This window comes from Pipra filicauda, unplaced genomic scaffold (genome assembly GCF_003945595.2).
Source record: "Pipra filicauda isolate LSUMZ 115617 unplaced genomic scaffold, ASM394559v2 scaffold244_size1468961_pilon, whole genome shotgun sequence".
Lineage (NCBI taxonomy): Eukaryota > Metazoa > Chordata > Aves > Passeriformes > Pipridae > Pipra > Pipra filicauda.
Window position 1 is genome coordinate 138,211 of NW_024104359.1, and position 24,628 is coordinate 162,838.

Below are 24,628 nucleotides of genomic sequence, written 5' to 3' on the forward strand. Positions count from 1 at the left end.
ACAATGTCTACACATCTTTAAATGTCAATTTTTAGTTTGGAAGAATAGTTTGGGAAAAATAGCAGCTCACAAAGAAATTACAGAATTACAGAAAGAGAGGAATAATTTAGGTTTAAAAGAATCAAAGACTGAGGAATCACCTTTCCTTCCTTATTGCCCTGTATTTTTTTTAATTCCATGTGACCCATTGATGATACAGAGCAATGTTCTTTTGGAAAAAAACCCAACAAACCAAACATAAAATCACACAAAGAAAAGTGTCTTGTTCAATGGATCTGCAAGTATCAATGAGCTGATGGCTGTGGGCAGGTACTGCAGACAATTATTCTCCATATGCAGTTCCTTCAGATTCTGGAAAATACGTGTGCAGAAGGTTTAGTAAGTAAAGGATTTTTCCTTAGCTTGGTATATAAACAATGTACAGAGAATATTAGCAAGTGCAGAAGTTTATAAACTGTGAAATTGTTGGGATTATTGCTAAACACAGAGAGGCAACATGAGTTTTAAACACTGATTTCTGATATTATTCCTATTCTGACAGCCCAGGCCTGGTGCTGCACCATGTACCTAAAGAGATTAAGAGACCCTTCAGTCCTGCATTTGGAAGCAGCTGAAGTTCATGGAATTTCCATGTTGCAGCAAACCAAGATCTTCCCCCTTCTCTTGCTCCTGCCTGCAATTTATTGATGACTTCTGGCAGAGTTCTGAATTTAATTCCTTTATCTTATCCCAGTTATAATCTCTGTAATGACTCCAGGAGAAAGACTTCCTCTGGAAAGATACTGAATTGGTTTCCAGGCAGGCTAAGGCATTTAAAACTTATCAGTTCCTTCACCTCCAGAGGTATCTAGACACAGTCATTAAAAAGATACATTATGTCAATTAAGCAGTAATCTTTGGGATTTTGTTTTTAGAGGAAAAAAATCTCCCAAGAAAATGCTGTGGAGCTGCATTACGGTTGATGGATGAACACAGAATATTCTGCTCATTAATGTCACATTATACCTCACAGTATGGTGGAAATTTTGGCAAAGAAATCCATGTTGTTTCCTCTGCTGGAAAGATTTCTTATGGGGTTAATTTTATTTCTTAGCAGAAACATTAGTCTGCTTCTTCATTTCCTTTGTGTGCACAGTGCAGGGGAGAGCAATTTAAATGAATGAAATCTGAAAGTGAGTCTTTTGCATAAATTACTACTTTGGTGAATGTAACTTTCAAGAAGAAAATTGCACCAGTGAAAAAATCCTTCTTAAAGAAGTGTTGCATTGTATAAAAAGGAAGGTGTATTCTGAGCCCTACAATGGGGATGTCCATGAATACTGATACACTTATCATAGCACAGCTTTAGGGTGCATAATTGTTCATGATCAAACGAATAGCAAGTGTCAGTGGAGTTAAAGGCATTAATAATATCACATCCATTTTTAAATTGTCCTCTGTTCAGTTTGCGATATTGATTCTATGCAAATGCAGCTCTGATTTTCTAGTGCACACAGAAAAAAAAAAAAAAAGATGCAAAAAGCTGCAGCAGTTCCTCCAGTCAGTGTTTCATCTTTTGATTCAACACAAAGGTCAGTGTTTCCACATTTTTGCCTTTTCCTCCCTGCCTGAGAGCTGAGATGTCAGTGATAATGAGTAACCCAGGCTCAGGTGTGTGCTGGGTGGAACTGCCTTCTCACTGTAGCAAGGAAAGGAGGCACTTGGAATGCTATTAAAGCAGTTTTCACTCAGATCTAGTATCCTGACACTGGTTAATCTGGTGAAGGACCCAGGTACAGTGCGTAGTCCCACAAAAACATGGGAAAGGGAAGGCCAGCAGCAGATGCGGTGTGAAAAATCCTCCAGGCTGCTCAGACAGTGAGCTCTCTCATTTCAGGGATGTTCCTCAAACCTGGGAGAAGCTTTTGGGGGAAGCTGGGCTCCATTTCCCCTACACGGGTCTGCCTCGGGTGGGTGGAGCCCACGCCCTCCTGCTCACATGGGCAGCAGTGGAGGCACGGGGGGAATTTATTTGCTGGAAGGGGCCAGCACAAGCATCTTTGAAGTAGGGACCGATCCGTGTAGCCACGAGCGGTTCTGCAAAGGCTCCTCGGAGGAGGGCAGAGCACCAACTCCATGCTCTGGGGGTGAGGTGACGAACCTCCCCTGCCCTTCCCGCAGGTCTGAGCACCACTGGCATAGCCCAGCACCCACAGGGGCTCGGGGGGCTCCTGCAGGGCCCGGGGCTGCACAGAGCAACCCCCGCCCGCCCCTCCGGCTGCGGGCCGGGACCTCCTTGGAAACGGGCTCCGTTACCAAACATTGTTCCCCTCGGAGCAGCCTAGTTACCAAATTTACTCAGCGCGGGGCAGCGCTCGCCCTTGGCCGGTCCCCGCAGGTTGATGCGGGGAGAAGGAGCAGGAGGTCATGGCTCAGGTAAGGCCTGCAGGGCTGGGGGTTCATCTGCTGTACAGGGACCACTCCTCTGTTAGCTCAGCTCCTGTGCCACAGCAGGTCAGAAACACCCACCAATCCACGCTTTCCCCTCATGCTTTTCCTGCCTGTATCTGTTGCCCCAGTGCTGCATACCGAGAGTTGTAACCCTTTGCAGACCGAGCCCATTTTTACTGTTATGCAGATCCCGGCACAAAGCCCGCTGCTGGTGCTGTTGCTAAGCTGCCGTAACGATGCAGTAACGCTTTGTTTTGTTTTCCGGCAGTACACGTCGGTTCGCCCAGATCTTCACCTGCACTATGTGCAGGCCTGTCAAAAATCGAGCCAGCCTGAAAACCCCTTCGTTGCTCATGTGCTTCAAGAAGCTGACAAAAATGATGAAATGTAAGGCAATAACAGCGTGTTTCAGGCACTTCTGAAAGCCTTAAACAGGGTAGCAGGATCAGGAATTGAACGATGAGAAAGTTCTGCAGTTTCAGGCTTAAACACAAATCAAATTTAGCATTTACTGCTGAAGTTCTGGTTTGACTCATCTTGACATCATCTTGGCAGACGTTTGTAACTATATATCCTTTCTGGGCAGCTTTACAAGCAGTGAAAGGAAAAAAAAGGTAAAAAAATGTACAGGATGGTGCCTTTCTGTCCCTTAAAAAAGCCAAACCCAGTGTCCAGTCATCCTAACTCCCTTCCTTTTGTCTTGCTCCTGTTTAAAAAGCCTCAGCTGCATCCAGTTAGCTTCCAGCTGGTCATGCTTCCCTGAGCTGTCTCTGAATCCTGCCAAGCTATTAACCACCCAAATTCTCTCTCATTATGTGGCTAGGTAGGGCTTTCTCTTGTGGATGCTGCTGGGGTCAAAGTTAATTTTCCTTTGGGGAAAAAAAACCAGAAAATAAAACGGTTTGTGTTAGGTTTTGATCCTGAGAGCAGGATGGAGTAAATAAAGCAAAGGGAACAATTAAAAAGAAGATGATGAGGTAACCTCTGGAATGATCTTTATTTCCATCTGCCTTCCCCTCATCTTGCTTATTCCTGCTTCCTGTGCAAGTGTGGTTCTTGCAGCTGTGCAGTGCCTTCAGAAAGGGCAGTGCTGAGGGACAGCTTGAATCACGTTATCTGTGCTGGTGTTACCAAAGGTGTATAACCATGTGCAAGCTCCTCAGTGAGGGCAAGCACGGCCACACCTGCTGTCTGGAGAGGCAACTCATTTCTCTGTGTCATTTTCCTTCTCCTCGTGCGCTTACGTTTTTATGTTGCAGTAGATGTACGAAAGGGATCACATTAAAAATAGCTGGAAATAATCACCCAGTGCCTGTGCAGAGAGTTACAGATGATGATCTTGGAGTTCTTGCCTCTGTCTTACGCCACGCTGCATTTGTCAAAGGTAGGGTTTTTCCATGAGTGTTTAACCTTGCTGTGCTAATATAAGAAAACATGATCAGTCTTGATTTCAGTCTTAGTTCATCTTTGTTTCTTTTTGTTTAGAGATCAGTTAAATGTAGGTATGCATCTGTCACATTCCTCATTCTTCATCTTTTTCAGGTTTGGATCTTGCTTATAATGTATTGACTGATGCTGGAGCAAAGACCGTGGCAACATTCCTCCAGGTGCCAAAGTGATGGTTATCTTTCAGCAACTTGTAATTTATTTGGCCATGGAAATATTTATATGTGGTGTATTGGAGACAAGAATGCACTGGTTTGGCAAAATTCCATTGGTTTTGACTTTCACACCCCAATCCATCCTACTAGAATCTTGGGTTGTATTCTCTGTGGAGATTTTTAATTTCTGGTAGAAAGCCATTGGATATTTGGCTAGGGTGTCCCAAGGAAAGAATGGTGGAATAAGCTACAAGGCTTTTAGGCTTACAGTTCAAATCAACAGAGGGGATAATGGTTGTGTCAAGGGCCTTTGTTTTAGCTTCTTTATCACCTGTATTAGCCTTTTTGCAGGCCTAAACATAGGAAACTTTAATGCTGCCTTTTTATCATTGTAAACAACTGGAATACAGATGGAAAATGGTAAGCTGTCGCCCGGTGCCTGTGTTCCTAGAGCTTGAGGGGTGCCATTAAATTCACAAAATGCACCTGAGCTTGACCATGTGCCTCGTTGGGTCATGCTGAGCACGTGGGATCCTGGGTGGTTCCTGTAGGCCCCATGAGGACCCCCACATACCTTTCCCTCATTGTCTGACATGCTCTGGCATTCTTTAACTACTTTTCCAGGTCAGGGGCTGCCTGAAATGCAGCAAAGGACAGAGTTTTGTATGTGTATCCCCTTTCTGAAAAATACAGGTGTGGTCTGGAATAAACTCTCATTGTTTCCTGCTCTGTTTGTTCCTAAGGAGAACTCCTCTCTGCAGTACCTGAACCTCATGTTTAATGACGTTGGCACAAGTGGGGCAGAGCTGATAGCGGGAGCACTTCATGTGAGTGTTTGTCTGGGAGGTTTAGACAGTGGCATCTTGTTGGATATTTTTGCTTTTGATGACCAGTACTGGCTGTCCTGCCAACATCAGAGCTGGCTCAAAGGGGCATCTGTCCTTGCTCCATTCAGCATGTTGCTGTATCACAGGGATACAGCACAAGGTCTGCCTTGTTTTCCCAAGGCAGACCTCAGAAATCAGATTTCACACAGGTGAAAGTTGCACTGTGCTGCCATTAACACTTAATTATCTATAAAAACAATTGTCTATAAACCCCACAACTACTGCAGTTCGATTTTTTTCTGTGTGAAAAATGCTATGCTACAGGATATAGAATGCCATCTGTTTTTTCCCTTTCTTTTTTTCCCCCAAAAACATTGTATTAAATTTGCCTGTACCTTCATGTCAATATTTGTCTTGATTCAAGATGTCTGAGACATGTTTTCAAAACTTTGCTTGACAGCAGCAGCACAAAACCAAAGTTGTTATTTTTGATGTGGTTTCCCAAGGAAATGAGGCTTGTGTGTAAGATTTGTTGTTTTGTGAAGGAGACTCACGTGAGCTCTTTCTTCCTTCTCCACAGTCTTTGAACCCTTGAACTGATTTCAACTAAATTTGACAAACCTCCAAAACACTGAGGCTGTGCAGGAGATTTGTACAACACTGGGCTTGTACAATGCTTAACAGGTTTAAATTAGTTTGATGCACTTTGCATCTCAGATGCCAATTTAGGCAGAAATATTTGCCTGGATTGTTTTCATGTGAAATTTGTGGACTTGGGAGAAACAAAAGTTTTCAAATACTGGAATTTTGCTTGCACTCTCATGTCTTTGATGTCCTCGGGAGGAGCCTGAGGCAACAGGATAAGTTATCACTTACTTATCTACGTTGTCACTTTGACACAATTCTTCTCAAAGTTTGTTTTGTCTCTGTGTGACAACAAGCAGGATTCACACACAAAAAAGGATAGTGTTGTTTTTCAGGCCATTTTAAAGGAATAGATTTTTTTCTTTTTATTTTTATGTAGAGGAATAGAAGTCTTGTGCACATGAGAATGACTGGAAACAAAATAGGAAACCAAGGTGGGATGTTCTTTGCTTCAATGCTGCAAAGTAACTCAACCTTGCAGAAATTGGATCTTGGAGACTGTGATCTGGTGAGTAACCCAGTAAAATTATCAGCAATGACATAAGTCTTTCAAGGGTATTACAAGGGTCCTGTAGAGCTTAATTAGGGGGGAATGCCATCTGTTGTCATTGATTTTTACATTTTGTGACAGCCAGAGGTGACACAATATATAATACAGCAATGTGTGCTTGGAAAGGCACGTTGCACAAAGCACCTGGGAAGTCAGAACTGATGATATTTTAGAGCCATTGTGTCCCTGGGGATATAAGTGCTTGTCTTTCACATCCTCTGAGGTTTGTTTCTGCTGCTCATTTCTGTTATTCCAATCCTGTGTAATTCATGTTGAAGAATGGACTTTTTGTTCCCTGGAGAATCTCTTCCTTCTGAAGTGTGCAGTGCTATAGCACCTGAAAGTCACCCATCCCATAGCTCTGTTGCTCCTCTCAGATCCATAAAGGACATAAGCACAGCAGTGCTAAATTGAGTAGAAAAGCACCAAATTTGATCTTGGATGACCTGCTTCCTCCTGGAGTCAGGCACTGAGACTTCTAACACAGTGCACAGGGAGACTCAGGAGGGTTGGAATGGCCTGTGGATCACTTTTAAAAACCTGTAATTTTTTTTCCTGGAAATTCAGAATTTGCTCCTAGACTAGAGGGGGGAATAACCCCTCAGGAATTGTGAAGGTCTTATGAATACATGAACAAGAAAAGTGTAGCCAGTGTAGGATTTATTCAAAAGCTTAGTATGTGTGTTCTTGGTAGGGAGTTGATTGAGAGTTGGTTTAAAATTAAGTGGCTTTGGGTGTGGACCAGCCTAATTGGAAAGTAGCATAAGTAAAAATTAGTGAGCAAACCAGAAGGAAATAAAAAAAATCCGAATTGACCCATATTCTAGAGTCTCGTTTCTCTGTACCACATGATTGATACTAAATTTGAATTTACCTAGTGGATGAATGTTAGGGGAACACACATAAGCTGATCTTGTTTTATAAATCAGGAAAACCAAAATACAGGATCAATTAAATGCACAAATTAAATGGATCTTTGAAATCTGTTATTCTTGCTTTTTATTTTCTGAGTTGCCAAGTCATTTGTACTATTTAGTCTCATTCCACTCTACTCTTCCATAGGCAGTTGGCATTGGTATTGTCAGAAAATCTGTTAGGTGTCTCTAAGCAGTTGACTATTGTATTCCAGAGGACAGGGAGGCAGAAATAATAGTCATGGTAATTTGGCAGCTTGAGCTATACATTAAATAGGTTTCTCCAAAGAGTTTACTTGTTTTCATTTCCAGGGCCTGAAGTGTCTGATAGCAATAGCCACAGCCCTGACTCAGAACAAATCCCTCAGAGCAATAAACCTAAATCGTCCCTTGCTGTACAGCCAAGAGGTATGTGAGTGACTGTGGTGTCAGCTCAGAGAGGAGCATAAGCCAAGTCAGTGCTGATGTATTTATGGACATCTGAACTACACAGCTCTCTGGAATTTCTTGCAAACTGAAGCAAATGGTTGCAGAAATATTCTTTCTCTTTCTGTGCAGTCACCACCTGCCCCTGTTTAACTAGAAGGTTGAATTTTAAAAAAATCTCTTTCTTGGTACATTTGTTAAATAATGGGCTGATGGAGAGGGCTTGGTATTGGAGAACAAAGTATTCCTTCTGCTGTTCCAGCACGGAGTTTCCTGCTTTGCTCAGCAAACTGAGGGAGAAATGCTGTTTAGCAGGAAATGAGGGGAAGCACAAAGGGCTGCTGTTTACCTGAGTCTAAAGAAGAAAGACACGCTGCAGCAACCCCTCACCTTCCCTGGGCTGGGGGCTTTGGCTGTTTCACTCTGTGGCTGGTGCTGCTCAGCTGGTGGCTGTAGAGTGAGGGCTGTGGTGGATTCACCTGCCTGGCAGAAGTTCCCAGGTGTCAGTGATAGGAACAGTGTTCTCCTGATTGCACGAAGGCCAGATCGTCCTCAGTTCCCTAGGGTGAATTTAACAGTTTAAACAGATTTTAGTTGTTTCTTTTCTACTAAGACAGCTTTAGAAGTCAATTTAAACTACTGCTATTGAAAACAGAGGCCAGTAAGGACCTGGTCTGGATATGTCAGAGACTATTGCCACTGTTTCCACCTTCGACTCTATTATTTTCTAAGGCCTCTGGGTTGTTCCCTTATTTTTGACTCACAGTACTCACTGTTATTTTGTTAACTAAACATGCCAACTTGAGAACAAACTTTCTTTGTCTTACAGTGACAGGACATATTTTTTCCCACAGCAGTCCTGTTTCCTTTTCATAAAATCACAGGATCATTAATGTTGGAGAAAAACAGCAGGATCATTGAGTCCAAACTTTGACCAGTTTTTTCTCTTATGAAAGCGTAGATTAGCATCATGACAAAATACTTTCAATGTTAGCAAAGACTGACTCAAACATTCAGGTTTTTAAGAGCAATGACTGGAAGGAAAACTGATCAGACATAATGACTAAATGTTGGTGCTTCTGATATTTGCAGGGATGTAGATAGTACTCTAAATGTGCAAATATATTTCTAGTATTTTTCTTTTTTTTTTTTTCATCTTCAGCCTTATCACAAGATGTTGTTTCATGGCTATTTTTACACAATATACAAAATAGAACACTACTGTTGACCAAATCTTGATGTTAGTTATGTATCTCACTTGTACTGAAGCAAGGCCATGCCTTATCCTAAAGTTCAGCTTAGTAAAACTGTGTGTGTGTGTTTGTAGGAAGAGACCACAGTCCATATAGCTAAGATGTTGAAGGGCAACTCTTCTCTCGTGGAGCTGCACTTGAGCAAGCATGAAATGAAAAACTTTGGTGTAGAGCGACTGTGTGAGGCCCTGTATGAAAACTCCAGCCTGAGATACCTTGACCTCAGCTGGTAAGAGTCATTAAGTAACATATCCATGACTAACAGAAATTAATTTTCTTAGCACCTATTTTTTTTTAAATATGTGCATCTCTCTTTCAGTAATAAAATAACCTCCGATGGTGTAAAATTTTTGGGAGAGCTGCTAAAACGGAACCAAAGCCTGGTAATCCTGGATCTGAATGCAAACAGAATAGAAGATGCTGGAGCCACGTACCTGAGTGAAGCCTTGTCTGTGCACAACAGGACTCTGCAGGCGTTAGTATCTGCACAGCTTCCCCAGGGACTGCAGGTGTAGGGAACCTGGACTTGGCGGTGGCAGAACTGGCATCAAAGCTGTGTGCTTTGATGTTGATCAAAATAGGAAAGTCAGGAAGTTCCAAATGTTTTGGTCTATTTTTCCTTCTTGGGGAAAGAAACCTGCGAGTGAGAGATTGGGTGGGATTTCTTTGCTAAGCTGCCAGGTGAGATGCCCCAAGACCTGTGGGACATCCTGGGGTGCTGGGGGTGAGCCCCAGGTCTGCTCAGATCTCCCACAGCTTTTCCAGTTGCTCCAAGAGGTATGGGGGGGGGAAGGCAATTAGATCTGTCAGTTCTTTCTGCATCTTTAAAGAGCAGGTCCCTGTGGGGCACAAACGAAAACAAGAGCTGCAGGCCTTCAGAATTCTGAGATAATCAGATTCCACGCAGGGATAAGGCACTATATTTGTTGATTCTGATCTTCAACACTTAGGAAAATCCTCTATTTAAGTTTGCTTCCGGGTGAACCCAGCAGAGCTGTAATCTCTCCACCAGGGCTTCTTTTGCAGCCGCGTTAAACCCTCGCGGGCAGGATGTAAAAGCTGATCAAAGGTGTTACCTGGAGCCATTAGTTTTAAGTAGCAGACTGAGGAGGTGGCGGCTCTGAGGTGCCTCTGAAAGCCTTCCAGGTTCGCTAACATAAAAATAACTGCCACTCCACAAAGATCAAAGCTTAGCCTGGATAAATGCCAAGGCTTGGGCTTCAAAGCAGACTAGAGATGAGACCTGGCCACCATGGAGCAAGTCACTGACACCAGGGAACTCAAGAGTGAACAACCTTGGCTGCATGAGCCTGGAGAAATAGAGCAAGTCATAGTCCAACTGCCTCTGGCAACCTGAGAAGGATATTATAGTAGGACTGGCCTTGATACAATTAAAGAATTGTATTATTAATGGCAAATATAGAAGTTCAATATATATTATATAATAATAACATATAGAATAAGCATAAATCATAGTTAAACTCATATTCTTAACTAAGAGATATGAGTTCCATGGTCTGGCGTGCACACTGTGTAACTGTTTTCTCTGTTTGTCAGGTTGTCAGTAGTAAGCTGCAGTATAAGTGGCAAAGGTCTTACAGCTCTTTCAAATGCAATCAAAGCAAACATGATACTTTCCTATATATACATCTGGGGGAACACATTTGATGAAGATGCTTGTATGGTAAGTGTTTGTTTCTGAACTCCTCTGAGAGGGTTGGGGTTTGTTTGTTTGTTCCAATTTGTTTTTACTATCACTGGGTAGACTACAGCAATTAGTGAACAAGATACCTGATTTACTGTTTTTTTTTAAAAAATAATTATAACCTGGTGGTGCTGGATTGAGACAGTGGAGATCAGCATACTGAAGTGATTGAGTACTTACTGTGTGTTATGTTGTAGAGCCTTCACTGCAGTCAAAAAGAAATTTTATCTGTCATATTCCTGTTTTCATTTTTCAGTCATTTTCAGAGTTAATTCAGATGGGTCGCCTGAATCCCAACTGCACAGATGTGGCCCCGTACGAGGTGGACGGGCAAGCTCAGCTGGCAGAGCTGTCCCACGGCCTCCAGAGGGAATACTACTGGGCCCCAAGGCACAGGGTCGTGGCAGACAGTGCTGCCAATGCCAGCCTGGGACTTGTAGCTGTTTCAGAGTATCTGTGAGTGAGGCAGCACTCTACAGGCCTGGGCTTTGCCCGTCTGGTTTCTAGTAAAATAAATTATATCAGCGTCAGATTTGCTTCATGTTGTTTCTTCAGATTTAAGTCTAAAAGGAATCTAAAACTGCTTGAAATGGCAAAATGATAAAATATTGAACAAATGACCTTCAAATTCAGTGCTAAATAATGCCCAGTCTATGGAGAGTCTATTACTATGAAAAAGTTTACACCCAGGCAGAGCACACTGACAAAAGCTGACACCCAAGGCTGCCAGGCAGCAAATCAGACCTGCTGCAGAGCAGGATTCCTGCTGGAGCTGAGAGCTTTTGTTACCATTCTACTCCACATACTCTCTCCTTTTACTTAGTAATTGCATCCTTTGGATCTTCTTCCCATAGGGACATTTTTAAACCAAAGTAAGTGAACTTAAGCATTCAGCCACGATCATGGTGGATCTTCAAAGCTAGTGAATGGAGTTTACTGGGATCTACATGGAATTTTGATTAACTTGCAGCCTGTACTTGTTTCTTGCACTACAAATAGGAACCACAACCAACCCTGGTGCCATTATTTCTTCCTATCTCTTGAAAACTGTCTAAAAAATTTTCTGTCATTATAGCCCTGTGGCAACTCCTGCACATGAGTTGCATTTAATGGTAGTTAAACATTGTTTAAGGGTTTGAATGCAGACTTTGTAGAAGTTTGGGAATCACTCAGCTTGTTACCTTTTTCCATCCGCTATGCTCATCCCTGCAGAAGTGACTCCATTTATGCTCCTAAATAGAAAAAGTCACCAAACAGAGTCATGGATTATCCTGCTCTCCTATCTATGAGATCCAAGTATGAGGAGAAAAAGGTAAGGAAGTTATTTTACCAATAATAACTGAGAAGCAGCAACGCAACTTCTGCTGTTCTGACTCTGTATTATCACAGTGGGAGATGTACTGACACCCCTTCCCCAGCTGAAATGACCAGGGCAGTTGTGAGAGCTGGTGTGTGTGTGTGGAGGTTTTCTGCCATTTGATTGCTTTTTTTTCCTCATTGTCCCTTGCCTCCACCCCCAAACACAAATGAATCAGGCTCTGTTGCTCCAAAAAGCACCTGATATCACAAGAGGCCTTAGAGGTAAGCCCAGAGCAGGTATGTTTGTCCTACACACCTGCACAGGGCCCTCCTGACCTGCAGCCACTGTGTTGAGCACAAAGTCCACGTGACACACACTGTGAACACCCTGTTTTAGAGGGGAGCTTATATTTTAACTATTGTTAAACAGGAAGGACAGAGCAATGAGAACAAAAGTTGAGGATACACTGGACGTGGTTGTTTGAGAAGAATCTGCATGCTGTGAACATTTCTAAGTTTTTAAACAATTAGATAAGCCTGTATTGGTATTTTCCCAGTGTTGCTGCTCTGGGACATAGCAGGCTACACTCTGATAGTCTACAGAGAGGCCTCTCAGTACTGAGATACTGGTGACAGAATTTCTTGTCAGAAACACCACTAAAAGACTCAGATTAAGGTATTTTTTCCATATATCTTTCTTTCCTTTGTCTGGTATATGAAGTTCAGACTAATTTCAAATTAATCTTTAATTTACTTGTATGAATGACATTCATTAATCTGCCATGTTAATGGGGAACCAACTCTTCCAAGAGCAGTATTTTATTTTTAGTGATGTAGTTAAGATGGCAACAATATCATACAAAAAGTGTGTCAGGATAAATGGCATCTACTTTCAAAAGTGCTGGTGTATGTGTTTGAAATATTTGCACTCTGTCTGACCCCTTGTTTAACAGCAACATGCTCAGCCTAGAAGAGCACTCTGCATTATTGACAATACCCATAAAACCAGCTCATGTGTTACAGTTTACTTTTATATTCTCTTGTAAGTAAAGGCTGCAAAGTAATTCCTGAATTCTGTATAAACAGCTTCCTAAAAACTAAAATAATTATTTGTGCCTAACCCTGTAATGCTAAAAGAGGACTATGCCAGAGACTGCTATTGCTTTTCTTTCTCTGAAAACCAAACCTTGACATCTTGTAAGAATTTATCTTGTGTTCTTTGGAATGAGAGAATTTACACAGGATAGAATCTTTTGCCATGTTCTAAGTTATTTTAGTAGCTAAAGCAAGCATAGTCCTGCTCTGAAAACCATCCTTCCAGCTTTTAGAACTTGCTCTACTTTGCTGAAAGACAGAATCTTTGCCCCAGTTTCAAAGGGAAGGAAAATGACTGATCCAGCTGGGCAGTGGTACAGCACAGGTCCCCTAAAGCCCACTCTGTGCTCCAAGGGCCCCTGTGGTCCTTGTTCCAGGGTGCTGTGAGGGGGGTGATGTCTGACTGTTTCCCTCTTGCTTTTGGTGCAGTCATAAACAGGAGACACAAGGTGAGGGAAAATTACAAAACAAGTTTATTAAAGTCTAACATAAAACACTTCAGGCTAAATATGTACAACCCCCTCCCTTCCCTGGGGATTATAAAATTGAGAGTTGAGGTATATACAAACAGCAGAGGAAAAATTGTATATACATGACATACTTTAAAAATAATTTAACCAAAAAAATCAGTTATTAGTCCTTATCTGAACTTAATTCTGCAAGGCTTATTGAGCCTCTCCGGGATCACAGCCCTGAAATCCTTCATGTGGGACTTGTCTGTACTTGAAAATTGCTCTTTAACAAATGATATCAGAAAGGTTGTCATGCTTTGTGCCCACTTACGGGCACAAATTTGGAAGTAAATGTCATACAAGGAGCTATTCTCACCTAAATATTTCCAAGCAGCCAATTCAGAGATTTCTAGATGCAGAGAAGCTATTCAGGCAAAACTTGCACCAACTTCAGTGCAAAACTGACTGAAACAACAGCTTGTGTCATTGTCTCTAAATGACTGTTAACAGAATTATTAAAATTCCTTCTTTCCTTTTGCAAGGAGACGTCTGCCTACAAAGATTCCATGCTTTCCCATATTAATCCCTTACAGAAATGACCAATACTGTTATGAGCCTTGTACCTCCCAAATGAACCCAGAATCCCTAAGCCTAGGACTTCAGATGTGCAGCTGATTTCCATGCATCTATTGGCAAAAGGTACAGTCCAGACCCACAGCCTGAACACACCTACAAATATATTTATAAATATATATACTTAAAATCTATATTCTAGTAAATGAATACAGTTTGTAGAGATCATACCTCAGCAGCTGAGATATCTTCACGAAAAATGAGGCTAAAAATCAAGATTCTCAGATGGGGACTCAAGAGTGCAGGTCACTAAATTATTGCTCCAAGACAAAACTACAAGCCTGTGTATTCTATTAAGAAAGGTTAAAATTGTTGTCTTGTAAAAAATAATGATTATCTTCTTGTCTATAAAGAAAACTAAATGACTAATAAAGCAAGTGTTACTGTTATAAGTACCTAAACAAATCCTGTATAAATCTAAGCACTGTATTTTTTTAAAAAAGTCTGAAATCTAAGAATACAGTAACAAGCTATAATTTTAGAAATATAAAACCAGTCCAAACGAACACTGTTATGGAATGCATTTTCTATGTAGGAATGTAATTATTGTTTAGGTTTCTTTCCAGAGCTAGTTCTCTCTCATGGTCATTTATCCTGGACATGTTTACCTTCAGCTACTTTTCCTCAGGGAACAGCAGCATATCGTTAGTTTGTCTTCCAAACCTGTTTAGATATGGAAGTTATCAGTTGCAGGGTGTTTCTTTCTCAGTATTCATGACTAAGCCTACATCTGTCCCAAGATTTCTGCTCTATTTTCAGAGAGAGAAAGTAAAGAGGAAGCTTAGGACAAGCTACACACAGAAAAGATCCCGATCTTTGGGGTTTTTCAGTCTTAAATGGCAAGGCTAAGGAATCCCTCAGGGGCTACAGCAACAACAGGAGCTAAAAGAGAAAAGAGGGGAGGAAAAGGGGAAATGCCAAAGAAACAAGAAAAAAAATACCAGAGAACTTCATCCTTTGTCTTCTGCTAGTGTTTTGAACATCAGCTCTTCATAAATGTTGTGGGACAGAGAGATAAAGAAATTAAAGGTCAGGCAGGTCCAGCAATAATCAGCTCCAGTGGACAGAATGAGAAATTCCTGAATTAAGGATGTTCCCATTGAACATGGCTGTACTCTTGCTGTCCATGGCAGACTTTATCAGCCAATTTACCATATATTAAAGCATAAAATATGATCGAGCAGCAGGTTTTAAACGTGGCATATACTAAGATGATCAACACAAAGAAGCAAAAGGTCTATTACAAGTACAAACATATAGGAAGAGAAAAATAAATCTATAGTCATGGTCAGGAGTCAGGGGATCACTCGCAGAATATTTAGATGAAACCCTACAAGAAATTTTTCATGAGTCTGTTTCATTAAGGTGCAGATTAATTATTACTCCGTGTAGAACAGGATCAGTTAAGAGGTATCTCCTATGCTCTTCTATTTATCAGTGTCTGGACACAAGGCATCAGTGGAAATAAATGCTAGCACCAAGTAAATAAACAACAAAGTACAACTTTAAATGCATTGTTGGTACAGTATGATCACTGTTTCATTACTATTTGATGATTACTTAAATAATGCTTACATTGCTAATGGCACAAACTGGCAAAATAGAGTAGGAGAGTACTCCTATGGTCACCTAGTCTTTTATGACCCTACCAAGACACTAAAAACGTTGCTTTTTAAATATATCTGTTGCTAGGAATAAAACGTATCTTTATATGGGCCTTGCTAAGTACCAGTTTTGTGCATTTACTGTGGACAAGTGACATGAGAGTTAAAGCAATACACAAAAACTTCAATTAAATTAGTCACACTAACAAAATCTTCCCTGGAAGAATATCCATCTGCTCTGCTGTATTAGTCTTTAATACCCCCTCATGTAGTGTTCACTTACTATTTTCACAGTGAAGGGCAGGATTTATTTCCTCTTCTGGACCTCCTGTCTAGCACAAGAAGCAGCACTACAGTAAAAAAAGGATTATGAAGCTCTCGTTGACGCCTCACAAATTAAGTCACTGCATCTTTTTGTCTCATCTACAACACCCATGTTCCAGCTCTTCTTTTGTTGCTGTTTGTGCCAAACCCGGGGCAGTTTAGGGATGTGAACAATAAATCTGGGACAAGATATGACAATGCTGGATTGACTTAAACAAACTAACAAAGGCAACTTGTTGGAAAGAAAACCCAGTAGTTACTATGCCATTAGGACCCTCTGACTTGCCACACTACAGAAAGAAGTTAACCTTCCTTTACTCGTCTTGTCAGGAAAATACACCCAAACCTTTTTTTCCCTCTGGTCAGGCTTCACCTGCAGATGGCACTTCTGGCAGCCAGCAGCAAATCTTTGCAAGCACCTCAGCAGAGCCCTGACCGACCTTCCCCATGGACCATTCCAGCACCTTGGAGTGCAGGCTTATGAATATAGCCAAATTATGACTTTCCCTTGCATCTCTGGGTTAATATTCTTAAACTATTAAATATGGCTTAAAATATCTGTTCTCAAGTGACACTGTGACACATCAAATCAGCAGAAACATGGGAGATCTCCAAGACACATTAACATACGTAACAGAGAATTCTTAAGGCAGGTGTTGCTGGAAAGGAATCGTCTCCTGGAAATCAGTGTTAATTGCAAATAGAAATCTGATTGTAGATTAGCACAATTCAGCACTGCACGATGGAAATGCCTTACAGGTGTCTTTACACAAAGGGAAAACAAAGAACAAGTCCAATTCAAAGAGCGTGACTGCTTGTTTGATCATGTGCATCTTACCAAATGTTTGCAGGTTCACTACCAAACTACTGCTCTGTCAGTACAACTGCTGCAAGAAAATGAACTGAGGTTCTGAGTATCCAGTCACAGCAGATCTCAGCAATGTTTCTGATGAAGGGGACTGGCTCCCCGTCACGGGAAGCAGCATCTGGTGGTCTTCAGTCCCAATGGGAAGAGGAAGTGCTAAAGACATCTCAGAGGGCTTCACATCTATGGACTCCGACAAAGGACTTTTCTGACTCTGAATGGATTCTTGTTCATTGAAAGAATTATCGAGTGCATTAGAATCGGGGGGAGTTTCGGGTCCTGAGGAAAAGACAAAAAAAAAAAGAGATGTTTAAAAGTTCCTGTGCAAATTCTGCAAATTCCTTCTCAACTGACTGTCAAAGCCAACACTAGGTGTGTTGCAGGCTGCCTGGACAGCTGGGATACCAGTGGCTTCCATGTGCTGTAAAGCCAGAGCAAGCTGTAAATACAGTGTAAGCACAAGGAATCACATCTGCTGCTGCTTGTAGTGTGACAACTAGAAGGATGATGCATTCCAACCTGATCTCTACTTGGCATGGTACAGGAGATAACAAATCCTTAACATCACAGTGAACAAAGGACCTTTAAAAAATGTAGTTATGAAAGTTTCCTTGAGATTTCCCACCCCAGAAAATCTCGGAACCAGAGCCACAGCCAAGCATCCTTCTCTAACTAAGGTAGCAATGTACAATGTATCATTTATCCATAAACTTCTTTGGAAGAAGATATTTGTTAACTCCATTCCAGCCAGACACGTTATAGATTTTATCCAGTCACTTGAGAAATGACTTTCTATTCCTAATTGAAATCTCTGTTAATGGGCTCCTCGCTGCCTTCCTGTTTGAACACAGCCTGACACTGCTCTTGGATGGCAGTGTTAAACTACACTGGATATCTGACCCTTCCTCTTTCAAATCATGCTCCAAAGCCTGTTCTTTCAGTGCTGGGGCACTTCTGTCTGCCTTCTGTCTCTCCATGAGAGCTGGCCTGCCTTGGCAGCTCTCCCAGCTCACACCCTTGGGCTCTGCCGGGCCCTCTGCACACTTAATGCTGCTCTCCCCTCACCCCCGGCTTCCTGCTGCACTGGGGCCTTCCTAAATTCAAATCTGTCTCTGCACATGGCTCTTGCTTTCTCATTCTCTCTCTCCCAATCCAGATGGGCACAGACACCCATTATTCCTCTTTCCATATGACAGAGGCAGGGATTTATGGCCAATACACAAGGATGGACAGATGAGGTGTACAGAGCCACTCCTGAACAAGGCTGGATACCTGAACATCTCTAAAGCAGTAGCTTTTGGCTCTAAAAGAGAACTATTATCCAAAAATCTTTTATTTTCTAATTTTAGGCCTGCATGAGCAAAAAGATTTATTCAGCACTGGAGGCAAAAGAGCTGATGTAGTTCCTTAACCTTTCTTTGCACAAAGAACTCACCTGCGTGAACTTTCGTTTTGTGCTTCTTTAGATTTTTTATATCTGTGTAAGAATTTCCACACATTTCACAGATAAATGGTCTTTCACCTGAAAAATATTGGTTTGGTAGTTAGAACAATCTTGACATTGAAAGAAAATACAGTTAGAGATGCAGGATAATGGATTTCAGTGTTGTATTTTAAAACACAACTTTGTAGCTCTTAGTTTGTCTGTGCGTCTGTATTCAGAATAAAATTGTTTCCAGAATAACAGTTTAAAATAAAGCAAGAAGGCCTTAAAAATTTAAAGTAAAGCCTTGATCATACATCAACACCTACGCTGGTGCAAAGATACTACTCTGAAAAAGGCAATTAAAAAAATGAATTACTTTTTTCTTTACATTATGTTAGCCCAGAGATGCATAAATTAAGAAAATCTGCTACTTTCAGGTACAGCCCAATACAGTGCATTTTAAAGGCAAAAGGGTAGAATATAATTTAAAGTGCAGGAAGCAGCTTGTCCGAAAACTGACCTGTATGGGACCGAAAATGTTTATTGAGCTCTCCAGAGGAAATAAAACTCTTTTCACAAATGCCACAGATATATGGCTTCTCTCCTAAAGGAAACAAGGACTCTGTTATTTCAATACATAAACCAGAATACACACAGAGAACAAATCAAACTGAAATGGAGGTAATGTCCAGTGGGAGAAAGAGCTCCCTAAACTGCAATCAGAGGGAAAAAAACATGAGAAAGGAACTAGATGACAACTCCAGAGGTAAATTCTGTGTCATTACCCATCTCCAACCCTTCTGCAGGATCCAGCCCTCCCTGGCCAGGCCTGTTTGTGCTCCGTCCCTTGCAGGTCCCTTCCAGCTCTGGGATTCTGTCCCCCCTTACCTGTGTGTTTCCGGGAATGGGTGATGAGTGAGCTGGAGACAGCAAAGGCTTTCCCACAGCTGTCACACACGTAGGGCTTCTCCCCGGTGTGGCGCCGGACGTGGTAGGTGAGGGTGCTGGCCTGGGCAAAGCGCTGCCCGCACCGGTCACACACGTACGGCTTCTCCCCGCTGTGCTTCCTGAAAAACAACACCCCAGTCACCTCCAGGAGGGAAGGGAAGCAGCATCCACTGCTGAGGAACCTGCCTCAGTTAGTGCTTCATCCCCAAAGCTCCTTCTGCTAATGGTCTGGGATACAGCAGAGATGTAACAACTGAGTCTGGTTTGAGCCTGCAGTTCTCGCGGAGTGAAACTCATGGCCTGTTCCATCTGGGATCAGCACATCCGTGATTTCCACGGCAGCTGAACTGAAATACAGGCCCTGCATGTGTAACATACACCATGGGAACTCAGCATGCTTTGCATTTTAGTGAAAGACAAGATGACGATTCCCAACAAGGGAATACCATTCCTGCTTCTGCCAAAAATGCTGAAAGCCACACACAGACAGCAGCGAGAACTGCTCTGTCACTTCCCACCACGGAACTCTCTCTCCCTGGTGCTGCAAGCAGTTTAAAACAAACCCTGTGCCCCTGCCACAAGGATACCAGTGCACAGGCTGCAACATTCATACAGCACAAATCTCCTCCCTAATGAGCAAGTACATCCATGGAATTATTCTGTTAGGCACTGTGAGAGAAGTCCCATGAGAAAAGAGGGAGAAATGCCAAAATTATGTGAATGTGTAACTCTTGCTCACACTGGAGTAAAGGATTCTATTTAAACAGACTCAAGGACAAGCATTTGCAGGATCTCCCTCGTGCCCACCTGGCGTGAATCTTCAGGTTGCTCGAGGTTGCGAACTGCAGGTTGCAGACGTCACATTTGTAGGGTTTCTCCTCTCCATGATGCATCCGGCTGTGGAACACCAGCTGGCACTTCTGAGCAAAGCCCTTGTCACACAGTTCACACTTGTATGGCTTCTCCCCTGGTGAAAAGGAACACACTTGTGCTCTCTGCATTTACCTAAGAAAGCTTTGCAATCCATGACCCGAGCAGAGCTCAGGTGTCTGTTCTAATACTTCACGGCGGATAACAAGACTATTTTGTAACACATTATGTTTGTGGGAAAAAAAAAGGTAATAATGTTTTTAATAGTGCCACTTTCTCCACATTATTTTAAGAATGCTGCTACCATGTTTTCAGACTTTTTGCTGGTTATGTCTATTCATCATTCAAAATATTCAAGATGAACTAGTAAATCATCTGCTTTTTCTTGCCTGCCCAACTAACAAATCTATTTCATAGAAAGTCTTCAATGTACAGTCTAATGCTCACTAATTTCTTATTAGTGTCTGCTGCAGAATGCTGCAGGTACTTCTCTGACTAGTCATGTTCTCTTAGTGCTGAACAGTCTCCTGCAAGGGCTTGTGCAACTCTGCATCCCACATGACAGTAAAAAATGCCTTTCTCTGCCATTCTGTGGCAGGGCACAATCAAACCACAAACTCAACAACTCACAAGCATATTGTGTACATAAAATCTTCAAAACTAAAAGTATTAGACATCTAATGTGCCATCTAGCAACCAACACCACGGAATTCCCTACCCACTCACGCAGAAATTCCCAGGACAATACCCTCAGAAGTACAAAGTACAGCTGACATTCCTACCAGCACCATCCCTGAATTCTGCTCACAATCAGGCTCCAGTAACTTGTTGTTCATCATCTTTTTAAGTCAGACATGTTTTAAAATACTTAAGTGTTTCTAACTGATTTCTCTTTGATGCTTGATATGACACAAACTCCTGGTAACGTTACTGAATGCAACATCACACATTCCAGCTGTATTTTTACTAAATAAAATCACAAATGCTGTAGTAATTCAGCCAACTTCTCTACTTGTTTCTGAAGACCCTAAAGGACAAGTTATGTGTAACGAGATGCTCAAACATGTATTGTTTTGAAGTTTAAAAAAAAGCAAGAGGAATTCTGGTATCAAGTACAGAAAGATTTTCATGCTCTACTGACAGTAGCTTTTGGCACTCCATCACTCTACAGAGCTAAAGCCAGCTCTTCTGAGTCTCTCCAGAAAATCAAGATGCTCAGACTTATAAAGTCCTTTCTAGCTACTAAAAGTAGAAACTATGATTTTGTACTGAAAAATGCTGAAACATTTCATGCTACCAGGATATCAGTACTATCCCAACAAAAAAAATTTCAGGAGGAAGAAGTCAGAATGCAAAGATCTTTCTAGTCCTGCGTTCAGAGGCTGTGTGTGATTTCAGGTCTCCACAGCCCACGAGGCCAAAGTCTTACCTGTGTGAGTTCTTACATGTGTTTTCAGCTGATTGCACTGGGTGAATGCCTTCCCACACAGGTGACACACGTAGGGCTTCACCCCCTTGTGTATCCTCATGTGCCGACGGAGGCTGCTCGCCTCCGAGAACACTTTCCCACACGTGTTGCACACTGGCTTGGCTTTGGAGTACTTCTGGTCCAGCTCCTCTCCCGAGCTCTCCAGCTGGTAAGAGCCCTTGTCACTGGCTATGTTGGACATGCAGTGCTCCTTCAGGGCACAGCTCTGCTGAGGCTTCCCCCGTTTCTGTTTGGCTGCCATGGTCTGGGCCAGCATATCCTGCACTGCCAGCGTCTCGCTCTCCCCCACGGCTGCCAACTGCAGCTCGGAGTTATCACTGCCCTGGGCAGCCTGCTCTGTTATCTGGGTGGCCAGTTTGTTTGCATCTAAAAACATCTCAATGGATGTGTTCTCGGTCACATCGTTCTGATACGGGAGGGATTTATTCTCTGTGCTTTTGGGGGGGCTGAAATTCTTCTTCCGCTTTTTGGGTTGAGGCGATTTCTTTTCCAAAGCTGCTTTCTTTGCCAGGGGTTGAACCAGCTCTGCAGCAGCAGCAGCAGCAGCATCTGCTTTCTCCCGATTATTGTAATCTCTGAGAGTCAGAAGGCAAGTCTGCTGATTCATTTCAACGTTCCCAGTGATACTGGATGTCTCTGTGGAAGAGGGATTAGCAATAAAAGCAAAGTCCTCCATCTTGATCTTGCATTTAGTGACCACTTCTTCCACTTTGAGATAGTCGGCAGCCTGGTGAATCTCTTTAACATTCCAGCTGCAAGGAAACAAGGCTTGGGTGAAACATTCCGGACAAAGAAAACAGTTGTTCTGCACCGACTGTATCGCGCAGGGACACAGAGCTACGGAAAAGTTACAGTGTCAGAAAATATAACTTTGAGACCACACAGCAAGGTCTGATCTCTCAGTGCTGCAGCAACACAGGGCTCTAGAATGTCTATTCCTCCTGAGCTGAAGTCATTGTCTAGTGGGGTCTGCACACCCTCGAACTGAGGACTTTTATTTCCATTACATGCCTTTGTTGAATTTTAAGTTAAAAGTCAATTTGTAAGGTGGTGATGCTTATTGGACCAAGAAGCTCAGAAATCACAGCAGAAAGAGATAAAACACTGGAGAATAAAATGCATAAATTACCATCCCATAATCCTTCTGGCAAAAGTGTCAGGTGATTCACCAGCAGCACATTCACCTCAGCAATTCTGTGAGGCAGGTATTAATCTTGCTTTATAAAACAATCTGCAAAGAGTCTTAATTCTGTATCAGCTGCACACAGACACCACTAACACCAAGGAAGTCCTCATTTAAACCACTACACTATTTTGCAGTTCCTACAACACAGACCTTGATGGTTTAGAAAAAACTGATTCGGAAAAGGTGGCAACATGTACCATCAATGGGTACCACCAAATTTATGGATTTACAGCACTTTAAAGAGAGATCAGTGGTAAACAACATAATTCTAACACTCTATTACACAGTAAATGCAGTTGAACAATAAGTAACTTGCACAATTACTCTCTGTACATGAATACAACTGTTTCAGCATCTTGTACTGTATGAGCACCGGGTTCAAAAAATCCAGAAACTCTCCTGCTGCAGTCCCAGGCTCCAAGAAAGCTGCACACTTCTGCTCATTTGTAACTGTCAAAGCACCAACCACTAACTCCAGCACGTGGCTGTGCACTGCTCTACTGCTGGTAATGCTCGTAGCTAATTAAAGAAACACCCTGCATCTGGACTTAAATTATCATGAGTTTTCACACTTCAGTAGAAACAAAGGGGTTTTAAGCCTGCATTTGACACCAGACACTGTGAAAAGAGTAAAAACTCTTAACTAGGTACTTCTAAGTAGCCACAATTCCCTCGTGAGGGATCTCTTGCTGACAGAAAAGCACTGAAAGGAATCCTCACTGTACCTGGAGCAACACAACAGGCACAAATTCAGTGCAGTAATGGGGGGAAACACTTTTTCTGTGATTCCTTCTGGGCACTGTAATATGAGATTTTAAGTAATAGATCATGCTAATTTTAACAAATGTGATCTTTTGAAATCATGCCTATCCTCATGCATCACTCAGACTTTACTCTCTACCACGTACAGAGTTTCTGTGTGTTTTTGCAAAAAAAGACTACTGTAATTCACCTCCAGAAACAACACACTGGTCTTTCCCTCTCCTGGTAATCATGCAAGATGTTTAACCCCTTCCAACCCAGACAGAAGGAGCGGGAGACTGGAACTATCAACCAGTGAAATATCAGACAACACACCTTTGTTTTGGCACTCCCACGTGATGCAGTATTTTAAAACACGCAAACAGATGAACTTCAAGTTGTTAATATGCATCACATCCACTGTTCCTCCAGAACTTAATACAAAGAATCCAGTTCTGCCTTACCACAAAGTTTATTTCCCTACCCCCTTCCCTCCTTTAACAGCATAAATTACCTGTCAAGGTTTAAGTTTCCCGTATAAATAAATTCCAGGAGCTTTTGGAAGCCATCAGCTTTCACTTGAGTCTGATCCAGGACAACATTATTGTCGGACGCGTCTCTGTAGAAGGCCCCGAAGTACTCGCTGAAGGAGGCGAGCACGTTCCTGTGCGCTTTGAACTGGAACTCCCCGATGACCACAGTGCAGTCGCAGAGGAATCCGGCCTCTCGCTGCTTGTTCAGCCTCTCCAGCAGGTGCTCACAGTGATGGGAATACTGCATTTTGAGAACGCGCTGCAGCCGCTCTGTTCTGACCTGTGAAAGCACAAAAATAAAAATAAAAAAATTATTTACGTGCAAGCTGTCACTTTGCTTTGCCCTCAGCGGAGTTGATGATCACAAAAGAGTCAGTGTCCGTGATCACCGAGGGCAGTTTGAGTAGCAGCGGGACGGAGGATCCTCCCGGACTCGGGGAGCCGCCGGTTTTAGGACAGGGGGCGGGCAAAGGTTTTGTGCTCCGCCGGCCCCAGCCGCTGAGCGGTCCCGCCGTGTCACACCGGGCCCGGGGAAGCGCCCGAGCTCCGAGCCCCGCGGCTCGGACCGAGCCGGGCACCGGCACCGGGCGGTCCCGGGCCGGGCTCTGGGGCCGCCGAGAGAGCGAACGAGGCGCGGGACCCGCAGCCCGGCCCGGCCCCGCCGCCGGACGGGTCGGAGCCCGCAGCGCCCTCCCCGGCCCCGCGTTCCCCGCTGTCCTCCCGGCGCTGCTCTCCCGGCCCGGCCCGGCCGCGGCGGCCCCCGCGCACCTGCGGGGGGAGGGAGGAGGGAGCGCTGCCTTCAGGCCGCCATG

General features: G+C 42.9%; 2 protein-coding genes across 5 annotated transcripts; one reads left to right on the forward strand and one right to left on the reverse strand.

Moving 5' to 3' along the window:
- Positions 1-269: 269 nt before the first annotated feature.
- LRRC34 (leucine rich repeat containing 34) lies at positions 270-14,108 on the forward strand. 4 transcript variants are annotated; one of them, XR_003543028.2, is made up of 12 exons: positions 270-2,817; positions 3,690-3,814; positions 3,973-4,037; positions 4,775-4,858; positions 5,883-6,011; positions 7,280-7,375; positions 8,721-8,875; positions 8,966-9,121; positions 10,204-10,330; positions 11,564-11,663; positions 12,081-12,326; positions 13,791-14,108. XR_003543028.2 is itself a non-coding variant. In XM_027733271.2 (11 exons), the coding sequence occupies exons 1-11, from the start codon at positions 2,407-2,409 to the stop codon at positions 10,809-10,811; spliced, it is 1,269 nt and encodes a 422-aa protein (XP_027589072.1). In that variant the 5' UTR covers positions 270-2,406; the 3' UTR covers positions 10,812-10,881. The 4 variants fall into 4 exon arrangements, 3 of the variants coding, with proteins under 3 accessions (XP_027589072.1, XP_027589067.1, XP_027589069.1); XM_027733271.2 differs by lacking the exons at positions 11,564-11,663; positions 12,081-12,326; positions 13,791-14,108 and adding an exon at positions 10,608-10,881 and having other exon boundaries at positions 270-2,415; positions 2,699-2,817; XM_027733266.2 differs by lacking the exons at positions 11,564-11,663; positions 12,081-12,326; positions 13,791-14,108 and adding an exon at positions 10,608-10,881.
- Positions 13,196-24,628, reverse strand: MYNN (myoneurin). Its single transcript, XM_027733261.2, has 8 exons — positions 24,585-24,628; positions 23,798-24,096; positions 21,297-22,108; positions 19,805-19,964; positions 18,938-19,116; positions 18,570-18,653; positions 18,059-18,145; positions 13,196-16,902 (listed from the first exon to the last, which is right to left on the reverse strand). Exons 2-8 carry the CDS (start codon positions 24,061-24,063, stop codon positions 16,634-16,636), a joined length of 1,857 nt encoding a protein of 618 aa, XP_027589062.1. The 5' UTR covers positions 24,064-24,096; positions 24,585-24,628; the 3' UTR covers positions 13,196-16,633.

Coding starts and splice junctions, on each gene's coding strand:
- LRRC34 (XM_027733266.2), top strand. CDS start 2,528: ATGCTTTTCCTGCCTGTATCTGTTGCCCCAGTGCTGCATACCGAGAGT. Junction 4,859..5,882: donor TGATAGCGGGAGCACTTCAT/GTGAGTGTTTGT, acceptor ATTTTTATGTAG/AGGAATAGAAGTCTTGTGCA. Junction 7,376..8,720: donor CCTTGCTGTACAGCCAAGAG/GTATGTGAGTGA, acceptor GTGTGTTTGTAG/GAAGAGACCACAGTCCATAT.
- MYNN (XM_027733261.2), bottom strand. CDS start 24,063: ATGCAGTATTCCCATCACTGTGAGCACCTGCTGGAGAGGCTGAACAAG. Junction 19,117..19,804: donor AACCTGAAGATTCACGCCAG/GTGGGCACGAGG, acceptor GTTGTTTTTCAG/GAAGCACAGCGGGGAGAAGC. Junction 18,654..18,937: donor CCATTCCCGGAAACACACAG/GTAAGGGGGGAC, acceptor TGTTTCCTTTAG/GAGAGAAGCCATATATCTGT.